The 16,689-nt window shown below is 34.1% G+C and overlaps 1 protein-coding gene across 3 annotated transcripts in view; it reads right to left on the reverse strand.

Moving 5' to 3' along the window:
* The window catches only part of TBC1D32 (TBC1 domain family member 32), a 184,350-nt gene extending 179,241 nt beyond the window's left edge, over positions 1-5,109 (reverse strand). For 2 of the 3 annotated variants that reach the window (XM_045544276.1, XM_045544275.1), the window contains exon 1: positions 4,669-5,109. In XM_045544276.1, the coding sequence (XP_045400232.1) occupies positions 4,669-4,823 (155 nt within the window). In that variant the 5' untranslated portion in view covers positions 4,824-5,109. The remainder of the gene's footprint in view (positions 1-4,668) is intronic. The other variant, XM_045544274.1, reaches the window with a different exon arrangement.
* Between the last annotated feature and the right edge of the window lie 11,580 nt (positions 5,110-16,689).

Genomic DNA, 16,689 nt, shown 5'->3' on the forward strand with positions numbered 1-16,689 from the left:
TAGTTCATTTTAAAGTTTTTGAATAACTGGGTTTGTTATAGTTTTGTAAAGGATATAATGTATATGATGAATCAACAAATACAAAATTATTGTACTTTTATTAATAGAAATGTATGAATCAAGTTTGCTTCAGGTTGAAGTTTTGAAGCTTACACTGACCAACCTTGTAACCTTAGGGAAAACACCTGACCTTGCTAAATTTCAGTTTCCCACTACTTAATGGTGATAATAATTCTCATGTAAAAAGTGTTATCACATACAGTGTTTTCCTATGCTTTTAATATTTTTCTCACCAAATATACTATACATATATTTGACTAATCTTGTTACTTTAGAAGTAATTTAATAAGAAAAAATTAAAATTTAGTTTCAATGATGCTATTCACAAATGAATGCAAAATACCTTTTATAAAATATTCCTCAAAGAGGGATATTAAAACCTAAGAAGGCAGTTGTTTGCTAATAAGGAAAGATGTGGAGCTCACCACATTTCAGAAGCAGCTCAATTAAAATACGTAGCAATGTGCCTGATCATTCATTAGTAACTGATAACTATGAAATTTTTCACGTTTACATAGAAAAATTTTACCAAACTGAGTAAAAGAACATCTACTTTTTTCATTCTTTTTCTCCAGCTTTATTAGATTTTCCAAGAAAATTTAATGACTTTTTTCCATAATAAACATCTGACATATGCAGAATGTTTGTATCAAAATATGCAGAGATACAAAGATCACTATTACAACATAAGGACATTAAAAAATCTAATTAGTACAAGTTTATTTCAAAAAATTATGCTTTTAGCTATTTGAACAAACAAAAAAATATTTCAATCACCCATAGAAAAAATTGTCACTAATGCTGTTTAAAAAAGTATTTTATTAGTATAAATTAAGAATTATAACGCAGATACTTGGAATTCTTAAAATAGGTTATGTTTCAGAATCATACAATTTATTATATAACAAACTTGAGCTTATATATTAGTGTGTAAAAGGCTATGTAATAGAACAGGTATTTAACACCTTCTACAACTTTTTGGGCCAGAAAATAAGCTTCTGACTCATGACAAACAGTTACTAGAAATGCATTCATTAGTAGAAGCAAACATAATCCTTGGTAATTTCTCTATACAGGTATATTACTTTACAGAATGAATGTTTTCTTAAGTTACCACTTAAACACACTAATTAAAAAGTCACTGGAGCCAGGCATGGTGGATCATGGCTGAGGCAGGATGATTACTTGAGCCTAAGAGTTCAAAACCAGCCTGAGCAACCTAATGAGACCCCAACTCTACAAAAAATAGAAAAATTAGCCAGGCATGGTGGCACATACCTACAGTTCCAACTATGTGGGAGGATCACCTGAGCCCAGGAGTTTGAGGTTGCAGTGAGCTATGACGATGCCACCGCACTCTAGCCCACGCAGGCAACAAAAAGACAGAGAGACACCCTGTCTCAAAGAAAAAAAAAACACTGGTACATTCTTCTGTAATGCAAAGAATAAAACCTAATTCAATAAATAGTATTGTGTTCCTTCTGTATCAAACCAAAAATTATCAGATGAGAGAGCTACAAAGATGAGCCTCTGCATTAGAGATTGTTACAATCATTAAAAAAAAACAATGAAACACTATTATTTCTCATTGAAATGCTGGTAACTATGCTCTAACTCTGTGGTCTCAAACTGACTGCACGTGAGCCTCATTTAGAGAGCTTTTTTTAAAACTATCAAGGCCCAGCCTCTACCACACCTACTCTGCCAAGCCCCCAAGAAATTTTGATCATTTGTGGTGAGGCCCAAGCATTACTATTGTCTTAAAGAGCCCCCGGCTCATTCTAGTGCAGCCAATGTTGATAAACATTTCTGATTGTTTTATCAGGGGTCAGTCTGGGTGGCAAAATTTATACAATACATACAAACATAATGAAAGCAACATACTCTTCCCTGTCTCTCTCCTCCCACAGGCCTCAAATCTTTGCTGCCATTCTAGAGAAAAGGAAGAGAACTTGAATCTTTTTATAGAAATGTGTACAGTTTAAGGCAGAAAAATAGAAGAGGCTATGGGAAGCAGAGATAGGTTAACTGCCCCATGCAACACAGGCCTAGATACTGCCTATGCTGTAGTTTCTCCCAAAATGACTGCATTTTTCCCTACTTCACTACCCAAAATTACATCATTTATGAACTCAATTTGTCTTAAAAACCACCTTCTAACAAAAATGTTAATAGCCCAGAAACAGAAGTTTCCCCATAAATCTTTTAATAAGATTATTCTTTTACTAATAACAAGCCAACATTGGTTGGATTTAAGGAAACAATGTTCTGATAGTGGAGATGGAAAGATGAGTAATTCTGAAGCATAAAGCACTTTGGGAAGGGAAGTAAGATACACCTAAGTGACTCAAGAACATTAAGTGTTCAAGGAAAGTTAGGTCAATGAAAATAAAGAGAAATGAAAATATGAACACCCAGACTAACTGACCTTTAAGATCCCTTCCAACTCTGAGATCGTAAGATTCTACGATAATGCCAAAATAAGCATCTCCTCCTCTTTTCCTTTGCTGCATGAAAGAGTTCTTTCCTCTGAAGACACAGATCTTAGGCCAGTACAACACATTATGAATTTTACTACCTTTACTTTTAAGACTTCAAACTACTTTTGAGATTCTAAATCTTACTTTTAATACCACAAACTACCTATAATTAGAGTCTGGATTCTTTTAGGCAGGCCACAAGTAAATCTCTTTGGTAAATAGTAACTATTAAGTATGCCTGTCAATCAACACGCATTTATTTAATCTACGTAATGAGCTTTTAAAGAAAAGGAAGTTACAGTATTACAAGAGTCATTAGACTTCTGAGAGGAAATACAAAGATCCAATTTTAACTTCAAAAACATTTAAAAATGTATACAGCTAGAGCTATACTTATAAACAAATGATGTGTAGCCTTCAATGCTTCTATTGAAAAATAAAAAAGCTACAAATTAATAAGCTAAGCATTCATCACAAAAGGGTTAAAAGGTTTCCCAAGTAAGACAAAAATAAAGAACAGATACTGAGGAAACAAAAAAAACAAATAATAAAAGTTAAAAAATCCCAAAAGCTGGTTTCTTGAAAAGGCTAATAAAATTAGTAAACTTCTAACATGACATATCAAGAGCAAAAGTGAGAAGACACAAATAACAAACAAGAATAAAAAGGAGACATAACTACAGATACTAGAAATATTAAAAAGGTAACAAGATATTCAGGAAAACCTTCTTATAAATAAGTTTGAAAATACATATGAAATGGACAAATTCCCAGAATATAAATCTAGCAAAAACTGACTTAGCAATTCACAGATTATATAAACTGCATGTAAAATAAAAACCAGAAATGAAACCCTAAACTTAATGCTTAATGTGGATTTGTGTAAGGTAAATTATCATTACATGAGCTTACAGAACATTAATGATCAAACCTACATTTGGGAAAGTTCCAGTTTTTCTGTACCATACTGTTTAAGTAATAAATCAATAGCTAATCCATAAAAACTGGTCTCTAGGACTCTAAAATAAAGAATGGTATCCAATAACAGGTATTAGTAGTGGATTTAATGAGGATATAAACAAGAAACTCATGGAAATACAAAAGAAATTGTATGTATAATCAGAAATATTAAATTAGAAACTCTGTATTAATAAGGATTCCTTCCACAATCTTTAAAATTCCCTTGAGAATCTTAGGAAATCTTTAAATGTACCCCATAAAACTGCAAGTAGAGTCAAACTTGTGCATAGCGTTTTAAAGCATTCAAGGATCCCCTGATGCCCATACATGATACTGGTAGGCGTTCAAGATAAATAAAACTTTATGGTACCCAAGAGTCAATTAAGATAGTATAAGCAGAAAACTTTTAAATGTCGTATGTGTGAGATCAAAATGAAACGCCAACATTGGATTAAAAATACTACTATTAATAACGAATGTCAGCACGTGGAGGTAGACCTTTAAATTGAGAAGCTTAACTGAAATTATATGGACCAAATCAAAAGAAAAATACAGGTCTCTAAAGATCTTCAAGGTCTACCTCAAACAGCACTCTCTCATTTAACTTCCTTTCTCTACTGCTCCCACACACAGAATTCTGTACCCCTTCTCTGGCACTTATACCTGGCATGTATCACAGATATTTGCCTATTTGGTTTACCCCTTTATAGGAATTCAGACAGTATTCCAAAGGAAACTAATAATCTCCTCACTTCAGTATTCCCTTGCGGTGCTCGGAATGGATAGTTGGTACACCACTAAAACATCAGAATAGCAAAGGAACAGAGATCCTGGGGGATCACTGTACTGCACAGTGACAGAAATCCCTCGAAATAGTAGAAATGTTCGTAAAAGAACAAGACTAATTTATAATTAATGTTACAGGGTTGCCCAAAGGCGGAAATACAATTAGGATATGTTGATTGTGGCAGTAAAAACGTAGAAGAGGCAGATGCTTTAGAAAAGAAGAATAAATGATAAATAAATTCGGCATTTGGGCAAATAAAAGTATAAGTGAACCTCCAACTTGGGCACTATTTTAACAACAATAATCAAAGGAACATTCTTTAACAACACTTTGACCTTTTCTGGATTAATGATTTGCTTAAGACATCAAAAACAATTTTACTTGTGAAAATTTTCATCAGTTTCCTCCAGACGTAAGAGGATCTCCTCGGCGCACTCCAGAGAGGGAGCACCCGTGATTTTCTCCTTCACGCTCTGAAACAACTGCCTCAGCATCGCCTGCAGCAGCGTCTCGTCCTCCTGGGAGAAATGGGCCATCTTCCGCTGGAATCAAACGCCCACTCCCATTACTCCGGGTCTGAGCAAACACCGCGCACTGCGCACGCGCACGCCGACCCAGCCCCGACCTGCGCGCAGCGTCGTTCCCTGGGAGACCGCGGCGAGCGCGTGTGTGTGGACCCTCGGCTACCTGCGCGACCTTCAGGAAACCAAGTCACCTTACTTTGGCGAGGCAGCGGTCCGTAAGGGCCCGCCTTTGGTACCCGTAGTTGCTAGCCTTCAGTATCAACAGAGCTCAGGCTGCCCCGACTAACGGCAAAAAAGAACCAGGAAGGATCCGATGGGAGGACCTGACGGCGGAACGTCAGTGCTGCGCGTGACGTCAGCCCGTTGACCTGGCTTCCGTGGTGGGAGGGAGTGTCATCCAGCGACCTGTCGGGGCTCCCACAGGAGCTTGCGGTACGCTCGCGCTAGCTGGCCTCTGCGATGTAGGTGGGAGGGAGAAGAGTAGTAAGAGAAAGGAGTCAGTAAAACAAAGATAAGCGAAAAGGAAAGTTCCGATTGAAGAGTGAATGGTATTGAAATGTGCAATGCTGTTTTCCTTTAACAGCTAACATCCATTGAGCGCTGCTAGGAGTTATGAAGAGGAGGACTACTTCATAATCTAACAGGCAGAAAAAGAAATTAACAATTGCATTACAGTGCAAGTGCCAAGCTAAAAAATAATGTGTCGGGTAACCTAGAATTACATTTTAATCCTATAGAGGAGTTGAGGGAAAAAGCAAAGAAAATAAATGACATGCAAAGGGTAGGGGGCTGAGAGTGTAGGATATATTGATACTTGAGTTAATAAGGTTAGAAGGAGGAGGTGAGGAGGCTAGAAAAATAAATTGGCCACATCTGAAAGGGTCTAATACCCAGCATGTATCACAGACATTTGCCTATGTGGCTTACCCCTTAATAGGAACTCAAAGTATTTCAATGGAAGCTAATAATCTCCTCACTTCAGTATTCTGAAGGGATTAGAGATATTCCTGCAAGTAGTGAGACACAACTGGATTCCAGAGACGCACCATGAGATAACATAAAGATCACTATGCAAGAAGATGCAATAGTTAATCATGGCCCCTCATCCAGTTTCTAATCTAGATAAATTCCCCAACCATGGTCATGTCCAAGTTACAAGGAGCTAACCCAGCGGAGTATTAAGCTCAGACACTGATATCTACAAAATAGTCAATCCTAAGTCACTGATGTGATGAGCAGTTCAGTGTCAATAAAGTCTCCCTTATCTAACCTTATATTTTACTCCACTTAGATACACTTCACATATTAGCCAGGATCATGGCATAAATTTCCTTGATGCTTATGCTATTACTTTCAGGAGCAAAAATATGGTATATCTTTGCCAGTTTAGCAGCATGTTTCTTCATAAAATGTACACTTGATCTTGATTGTCTCACTACTGCATTAGGGAAAAAACATTAGAAGACTAGACGTCTTTGTAACTTTATTTGGGGGTCATACATTAAAGCCCAATATGTATATGTGCATATATGCATGTGCACATTCATAGAATTACCAGCAATGTGACAGCTACGTACTCAAACTAACACAGATGAATTGTATTGGCAACCCAAACACCAAGATTAAGATAGCTATTAATGATGTGACTTTCTGAAATAGTAAGTCAACTGTTATTGGCAAAATCCCTTGATTTACATGGTTTTTGCATTCCTGAAAAATTCAGCATATTAAAACTGTGCCAAATATTATTTTATATAATTGGAATTAGTTTCTAGGCTCAGATACTGATCAAGAACACTTCATCTACATGAATGTCCAGCAGAACCAATAAAAGTCATAAAGGAACCAGGACAATTGTTTTGTGGGGGCGATTGTCCTATGTGTATGTCATGATGTTTAATGTCTTTGTCTCACACTACAGATGCCAGTAAGTGCCCTGAAGCCATTGTCATGACAAAATGTCCCCATGTATTTCAAAATGCTTTTTAAGAGAGGGTAGAACTGCACAGATTGAAAACTACTGTTTAAAGGATATATCTTTCTTTAAGGTTAAGGAAAATAACCTTAAAAGAATACCTGAGATACAAGAAGGAAAGAGGGCAAAGAAAAGGGGGAAGAATCATTTAAGTAAATCACTATAAATATTGTCTAAAGAAAATAATAATTATAATCTAATTTGTAAAATGCATACTATTAATATACTGGAACCAACTATTAGTAAGTAGGAAGTAGAATGATAAGGTAAAATAAATGTAGTGCAATTTTTATTTATTTATCATTATTATTATCATTTTTTAGAGACAGGTCTCCCTGTGTTGCCCAGGCTGGCCTGGAACGACTAGGCTCAAGCCATCCTCCCATCTCAGCCTCCTGAGTAGCTTGGACTACAGGAACATGCCACCCAACCCAGCTCCTTGTATTTTTCTAAAGGGAGTTTAGTATGTTAAACTTGGTTAAGTAGGCATGGTAAAACTTCAAATGTAAGCTTTTAAAGATTAGAAATAGAGAATTTATATTAAAAATGGAGGGGAAAATGAAGTGAGAGAAAACCAAAAATCTCTAACAATTTTTTTTTAAAAGCCAAGAAAGAAAAAAGCACCATAAGAAAAGTAGGAAAAATAAAAATTTATAAATATTATAGAAAAAGTTCAAAACTGATTATGTCACTTATAGGTTAGTTTGCATTTTCTAGTATTATTGCATTTTCTAGTAAATGTAAATATATGGTATGTACTCTTTTTGTCTTCTTTCATTCCAGATAATTCTTTTGAGATTCATCCATGTTGTATGTGTATCAATACTTCCTTCTTGTTTATTTTTTAGTAGTATTCCATTGTTCCAGTATATTAGTATACCAAAAATTGTTTATCCCTTCATCTATGGATGGACATTTGGGTTGTTTACACTTTTTGACTATTAAAGCTATTACATATTTCTGAGGTGCTTTTTAGTATATTATACTCTATTTGAAATAATTTAAACAACATTTAATTGGTGTGTTTATAAGGTGTGTGTGAAAGCTCAAACCAGAGTAATTATAAGACAGTATCAATTGATGCCCAACTTGACACTAGTAATAAATTTCGAGGTTCATGCATTCCTGATTACCTGAAGTATTAGTGTTCAGCTGGGAAATGAGTTTAAGGAATCTTTATATAGTTAATTCTCAAAAACATATGATTATGTAGATTATTAGAGAACAAGATTATATCTCATATCAGAAGAATAAGGCTTTATCCTACAGAGAGTGGCTCCATTAAAATTTTGTTAGCAAATACAATGTAATTGATATCCTTTTCACCATCCAGGATCATACCCCATCACAAGTTTTAAAGGAATACCCAATTATACCTCTCATTTCTGAAGCCACATTAGGAAGATTATCCCTCTGCCAACCCTAGGCCAGCAGATAGAGGCAGGTGACACAGCCTGAGTCAATCAGCTGCTATGGCTTGGAATTTTGTTAATAAGCCAAAGGCTTGTTGTCTTGCTATGATAAAGGAAAAGGCTTGCTGTCTTCTATGATTAGTACTCCTGATCATAGATTGCTACAGGTTTTTTTTTCATCACATAAAACACATCACATCATTCAAATGGCAAAAAATAAATGGGATAGACCATAGAAAAGAAAGAGCAAGATTAAAACAATGATTATCTCAAGCCCAATGATACAGTTTGAAAACTGAGGGAAAAAAAAACACAATAATTATCAGTCATCAAATACAAGTAGGACAAACATTCCCACTGGCCTTGTAATTTATAAAAACCATCTCACCTCAAGATTATACAAATTTCAATAATGTTCATACTTACAATGTTTTATTTTCCTAAACTAGTTTTATAACATTGTTTCTAGGGAGAATTATTGTTGTTATGTTAAAAGTTTATTGAAACTCCATTACCCACAGTATATGTTAAAAGGCAAAGTAAATACAAGTAGCCGTGCAGCTAATTTTTACTTCACTGTGAATTTTTAATAAGTTTGCTAATCCTTAAAATTGCTTTCTTTTGGGATTTTTTTAAATGTAAAAATTGCTGATAATGATAAAAGAGAGAAGAAAATTAATTTATAAAATACTTCTCTGAAATATTAAAAAATTTGAATTATTTATATAGTCAAATATTAAACTGAAAAAAATTAAAATGTTATATGATAATGAACATGGACACATGAAAAAAATCTTCAGCCACACTGATAATCATAAAAACTCAAACTAAATCTACAAAATTAGCAAGGTTTTAGAGTATACATATATTTAGGGATAAATAATAGGCAATGAAGTGATTACTCTTTTACAGTGCTGTTAGGAATTGTGAAGAGTGCAAATAAGCAAAGTCTTCCTGGAAAATAAATTGGAAATATGTATCAAGAACTTCTGATTCAATAATTTCATTTCTAGGAATCTACTTCAAGGATCAAAGATGTAGTTGATGATTTATTATAAGGATGTTTACAGACAGATTATCTGTAAGATAAAAAAATTGGAAACCTTTGTAACATTTCTTTTTTGTTGTGGTTTTTGGGTGGAGTTTTTTGGTTGTTTGATTTTTGAGACAAAGTGTCATCAGTCACCCAGCCTGGAGTGCAGTAGTGTGATCATAGCTCCCTGCAGCCTCAAACTCCTGGGCTCAAAAGATCTTCCCACCTCACCCTCCCGAGTAGCTGGTATAGCTGGGATTACAGGTGTCAGCCACATGCCTGGCCCAGAATATTTCATAATAATTTGAAGGTTAAACAAATTATGGTGCAGCCATATGCTGTTAATGTCAGCCACTTAAAAAATATTTCCTACAAATATGAATATTTAACAATATGAGAAATATTCACATTTTAAGTAAACAAGTTTGAACCTAGAATTATATACATTGATTCAATATATATTTATCAAATGTCTATAATGTACAATTATATACATCATGCAATTATGTATAATGCATGATTATATACTTAGGCAATACATATATGTCTCTATATATGTATATGCATGTGTGCATGTGTGTTTATATCTCAATCACAATTGTGGGCAAAAATTTTTTTTGCCCACAATTGTGATATTAGTTTATATAATGCTATATCTAACAAAATATTAGTATAAAAATAGTATAAGTGCACTAAATTTTCATGCACTATAGAAGAAAGCCAATGGATTATGGCTAAAGCTGATAAGTCGGTAAATAATGGTATAGTGGTATTATAATAAATTAATGAGCAAACTATCAAGGCAATTAAAAATGAAATATTTGAATATAGTTGCCTAAGAGAAGTTGAAACTGGGATTAGGGAGGGGGCAAAGAGGCAGAGGCACTTGCGATTTGTTATATAAACCCTACTATATTATTTTATTTGTATTAATGTATATTCCAAAGTACTTTCATTTTATAAACAGAATGCCCTTTTAGATGTTGATAAAAGCCCAATAAATAACATTCCTCTTTCTCACCCGAAGTCAAAACTGAGAGATAGACATAGGAATCAGAGTGCTGGAGATAAAATATGAACTTTATTAAAAGTTTAATTGAAAGATGTGATTTATGTATGTGGCACCACAGTCTTGTTAATATTTCACCACTAAATTAGCCTTTACCCATCTAGTAAGTTGCATAGCTATAAAATAGCAGGCCAGCCCTACAGAAGCAGGCAAGGGAGCAGAATAGAATCCATGCATTCTGTACATAGACTGGATTTAAAAATCAAAAGGAAAACAGAGTTGAAGCAAATATATTGTTTCTTCTTTCAGAGTCACTGATCATCTCTATAAAATCAGTCACTAGCTATCTATTAATCAAGCATAAAAGTAAAAGACATCTGCTGTGTATTGAGTACTTTGCTACATGCTAGGGTAGGCCCAGTGAACAATAATATGGGTAAGACAAGACTGTTGTCTTCAACTGCTCACAGTCTGGTACGAAGACATGTAACATGTAAGGGAGACATGTTTACAGGTAATTAGACAACATGCTACATATCATCTTGAATGATTTCCTCCAGTTCTAAGAATTTTTGTTTAAGGAGACATTTCATCAACTATTTGTTCATATAACAATAGTATAATAGTTTCAGTGGGGTACAGTGGTTGCTCATTCCTGTAATCCTAGCACTTTGGGAGGCCAAGGTAGGGGGATCTCTTGAGGCCAGGAGTTTGAGACCAGCCTGAACAACATAGTTAGACCCCATCTCTACAAAAAATTTTTAAAAATTAGCTGAGCATGGTGGTATGTGCCTGTAGTCCCAGCTACTTGGGCTGCTGAGAAAGGATTGCTTGAGCCTAGGAGTTTGAGGTTGCTGTGAGCTATTATGACACCACTGCACACTAGCCCAGGCAACAGAGTGAGACCCTCTCTCTCTCTCTCACTCACACACATACACACACAAGGACAGTAGTTTTGTTCATTTTTCATTAATCTTGGCATATAATACTTAATATCATCTAAGCAAGCTCCAATAATCTAATTTAAATTCTTCAGCTAGGATGGATTTACCCATTTAGTACTTTCAAAATCTTTTTTCCAGGCCAGTTTTTTAAATAGATGGATTTAAAATAGCCTTTATGTTTTGTAACATTTAATATGTTAGTCGAAATTTTCAAATTCATATGTCTTTCAATAATATTATAAAACTTATCATATTATTTCATTTCCCAGATACTTTTCCTGTACATACTAACCATAAACATTAGAATAACCCATTTTGAAAATATCAAGGCACTATAAAAAAACATTTGAATTGGAAAAAGTAATCTATGTAATAGAATTTGGCATTTCAGTTTTTCTGTTAAAGCTGAGTAATCTTTTTTCTAATACAGATATAAAAAATTTCTACTATAATGCAGTAATGGTCACAATATTCTGGAAGATTACAAAATTATGGTAAAATGTCAGAATTACTGTTAAACTACCAATAATAGGCACTGAGTAATTTTTAAAGCTTTATTTTACCATTTCAAGATTATTTTACTATTAAGTGAAGTCAACCATATAATATACATTTGTTATAACTAGAAACACCCTATAAGAAACATCTTATGGATTTTGATGACATAAAAATTGTTTGTCCTTTTAAATATGACAGCTTGAACATGTGTATGTATTTCTGTTTAATCTAGAAACCCCACTAAAATGATAAAGAAATACAAGCAACATAAACTCATAAGGACAAAGAGGTTGCGAGAGATCACAGAGAATTTGGTTTGTGGAGACTGTAGGTGAGGGTTTACCTACTCAGACAAAGGCTGATGGTTCTGGGAAGAATTTTTAGGAGTTGTGGGTAAGTTTTACTTCATCCTATGCAAGGAAGCATATTTTAGGAAAAAGACTTATGGTTCATGTAAGAATTTTCTGTACGTCAAACTATAACATACAAGAAGACAGAGTCAAGTTGAGGCCCTATGTGGATTCTGAGTGTAGGCCAGCTTCATTTTACACCGAAAAACAGTCAAAGGAGGGCCAGGCGTGGTGGCTCATGCCTGTAATCCTAGCACTCTGGGAGGCCAAGGCAGGTGGATTGTTTAAGCTCAGGAGTTCGAGAGCAGCCTGAGCAAAAGCAAGACCCTGTCTCTACTAAAAAAAATAGAAAGAAATTATATGGACAACTAAAAATATATATAGAAAAATTAGCCAGGCATGGTGGCGCATGCCTGTAGTCCCTGCTACCTGGGAGGCTGAGGCAGGAGGATTGCTTGAGCTCAGGAGTTTGAGGTTGCTGTGAGCTAGGCTGACGCCCTGGCACTCTAGCCTGGGCAACAGAGTGAGACTCTGTCTCAAAAAAAAAAAAAAAAAAAAAAAAGACACCAGTCAAAGGAGAATGGGTAAAGAAATGCGGTATGTATACACAATGGAATATTATTCAGCCATGAAAAAGAATGAAATCTTATTTACACCAACATGAATGGAACTGGAGGTCATTATCTTAAATGAAATAAGCCAGGCATAGAAAGATAAATATCTCATGTTCTCAGTCATATGTGTAGAGTTAAAAAATGGATCTCATAGAGATAGGAGAATGGTGGTTACCAGAGGCTGGGAAGGGAAGGGGGGAAGGGGAGAATGAAGTGAAGTCAGTTAATGGGTATAATAATTCAAGTTAGCTAGGAGGAATAATTCTAGCATTCAATAGTACAGTAGATAAATTATAATTAACAGTACTTAATTGTACATTTCAAAATAGCTACAAGAGAAGAATGTTAATGTTCCCAACACAAAGAAAAGATAAATGTTTGAGATGATAGATATCCCAATTAGGACCCTAGTTTGATTATTACACATTTATACAATATCAAAACATCATATATATACCCCCAAAATAAGTACACTAAGATATATCAATTTAAAAAAGAAAATACTCTTGGAGATTAGAAATATAATTGTCAAAATTTTTTTTGATTCTGTAGAACTTCTATATGTTAACATTGAGACTGTTTCCTATTAATTATAACAAAACTATAAAAAATTTCAGCCTGAAAAGGTAAGGTTAAATGATGTAAATCAAGAGATCTTTATTTGACCAACAGAATTTTCAGAAATAGAAAAAAGAAAATAGACGAGAAACAATAATTAAAGATATAATTTAAGAAAACATCAGAATGACAAAAACATAAATTTCCACATGGAAAATGTCTGCCAAATGTCCAAAACAATGAATGAAAAAAATATTCATACTAAGTGTGCTGGAGGAAGAAAAGGTCACAGACAGAAGAACAGGACTCAGATGTCATTAGAATTCTTAATAGACAATATTAAAAGATAGAAAACAACAAAAGACAAATCCTGAAGGGAATGTAATTTTCAACTTTGGAATATGTACACAAATGATCAATTCACTGTAGGAGTAGAAAAATGACATTTTCATATAAGCAAGTCCATAAACCCTTACTTAGGAAGCCACTAGAGGATGCGCTCTCCCAAAATGAGGTAGTCAATCACAAAATGAAAGACATGGAATTCAAAAAATATAAACTTCAACACAGCAAAGAGATAAAGGATCTCTTAAGCGATGGTGGCCCAGAATGACAGCTGTGTAGCAGGCACTAAAATTAACCACTCATAACTGAAGCAAGAAGATGAAGGACACCTAGTGTGATTGCTCTAAAACTAAACTAATAGACTTCCTAATATTTTTAAACATAATCAAGAGTTATTTTAGCTTTATAAATTTTTATTGCAGAGTTTGGGTAAAAATTAATCACAGTTATATGAAAACGTAAACTCTCCTAAAATGAGGCAGTCATTAATTCTAAAAGGAAATATAACTATTGTACAATTTATGTCTCAGCAGTGAAAAATATGTACAGAGTAATGGCACATAGCCATAGTTATATCAGTGTGAAAAGTAATTGTTGATTTCACCCAAAAATTATGAAATAACTATACTGGAAGAATGAACGGAGGATAATGGGTAAGAGATGGCTTCCACAGTATGAAATCAATTTATAATTATAAAATTGATATAATAAGAAATAGGAATTTAAGCAAAGGTTTTAGAATATAGAGTAAATTCTAAAACCAACAAACAGAAAACAGTTTAAGAGTTTTTTTAACATGGTTTATTCCAGAGAGAAGCTATTTGGGAGTGAGCAGGGAATGAAGAAATGGATGACCTACTACTTTTCATTATAAACCCCGTATTACTTACTATTTGACTTTTAAATTATGTACATGTATTACTTTGATTATATACATATACATGGTGCCTTTGCTTGTAAGTACAGAAATTAACTCAAAGTAGATCAAGTAAAAACACCATACATTTCTAGGCTATGGGGAAATTTCAAGCAAACAAATTTAGGATCCCAAACCAGGCTTCAAAGTCTGGCCATTATTCCCTAGGTCTTTCTCACTGTGAGATTACAAAAGTCCTTGCCTCTACTTACCTTTATGTATTTGCTCCATTTTTCTCTCTGCAGATTGATCTCTACTGCTTCTCTTCTTCCCCATGACTTGGGCTTGATGGCTGCTCTGGCTCTGCCAAGAGTTAGCTCTAGTGCTGACTTCACAAGGAAAATCCAGTATGCACAATTTTCAAACTGGCTTCATGTCTGTGTCCTTTGGTTCAAATCCCAAACACTGAGACTGAATGATGAGGTCCATGTACGGATAGATTGTCTACTCCTCATGAGATCATAAGATACAAAAATGACCTCCCAAGCCCATCACTTGAACAAGGTCTCTGAGAAGTACACAATTTCAAAGAAGTGGCTGCTATTGGAAGTTATACAGACATACCGACTTCATGATTCCATGTTCACCAAACTACCCTTCTTTAAGGCTTTATTGAGGTATATATAATTGATATACCAAAAAACTGCACACATTTAATGTATACATCTTGATGAGTTTGGACATATGCATACACTAGTGATACCATCACCACACTGATCACCAAATTACCTACTAATAATTTGGTTAACCTTGAAGCTTGCCTACTAAGGAAGAATGCACTGGCCTCTGGAAGTTACATTTCTGTTTATAAATTAATGATGTGACTTCAACAATATAAGTAAAAAGAGAGACAATAAGCAGAGAGAATCAGTCTACAAAGAGGAAAATAGAACAAATACACAAGGGAAGTATGGACAAATAGAGAAAACTAAAAAATTGCCTTACTTTTCAGTTCTTTTGAGATTTGGCTTCACATCTTGTACTTCTCTCCATGAGATTTCCCTGTAGCCTGCAGATACATCACATTTTTACTTGATCTATTTTGAGTGATGATTTTTTTTATTTTCAACTATGGTGCATTGACAAAAATATTAAAAAATGTCACACCCTAGTGTTAGACTGTGGTAAATTCCCCAAGATAGTGCTTATCCTATGAGGTCTCTTGGCAGTCAGCCAACTTTAGCTAACCTTCTTTGACCAATATTTATGGGTTTGCATATTTTAAAAAATCTCTAATAAAAAATATACAGCACTATTCTTACTTGTATAAAGAAAACTATACAAACTCTGAATATTTCAATTATCAGTAAAATAGGAAATGTTTTCACTGACTTGTGCTATTTCAACCAACTTTTTTTATTTTTAGTCATTTGTGGGGAAACAAGACTGGTGAAGTCCAAGAAGTAATAGTAGAAAGGACATGAAAGTGATACAAATAAAATTATTCACTAATTATCTAAAACCTAGTGCTTTTTGATTATACAGATTACAAAGATACTGATAGAATCCAAAACCTTGTATCTTTAATATGTGTCATAGGTGTCACACTGGCTTCTCGTGTAGTTTTCTCTGAAAACTAGGCATAGGCCTTATGTCAAATGTCAAGACACAGAATAGGACAATGGTCATTGCTACTCATTACATCTCAGATTGCCTGCAGTAGACATAAGGGGAAAATGATAGTATGGTATTTTAAATGCTTGCATTAAAGTAGCTACATGGCATGTAAATAGAAAAAAAATGCTTTTAAGACACAAAGTACAATATTACTCACTTACTAACTGAACAATCAAGACCCTCAGAAAAGTAATTTTTAAAAAATAGTTCATAATTTGTGGTAATCAGTATACAATGTATACATATATCAAATCATCACAATGTACATCTTACATTTACCTAATTTTAATTTATCAATTAAATATTTTAAAATTAAATAAAAAAGTAACTGAACTCCCTGAATTCAAATGTTTTTTTTTAAAAAGAAAAAGCATAAGGCACAAGAAAATTTGTCTCCTCAAATTTAATCACAATAAATGCAAATGTAGTCTTCTATCTAGTAGCAAATAAGTAATTTATTCCATCAATATGTCATTGTTTTTTCTTAGCTTGATAGGCTGGGGAAGGATGTTAATAACCAGTAATATCTTTGGTAATGTCTTTGAAACTCTCTACCTTGTCCAATGGCCAGTGATATAAAAATATATTACTCTCTAAGTTAATAAGC

This window comes from Lemur catta, chromosome 2 (assembly GCF_020740605.2).
Source record: "Lemur catta isolate mLemCat1 chromosome 2, mLemCat1.pri, whole genome shotgun sequence".
In the NCBI taxonomy this organism is placed as follows: Eukaryota; Metazoa; Chordata; class Mammalia; order Primates; family Lemuridae; genus Lemur; species Lemur catta.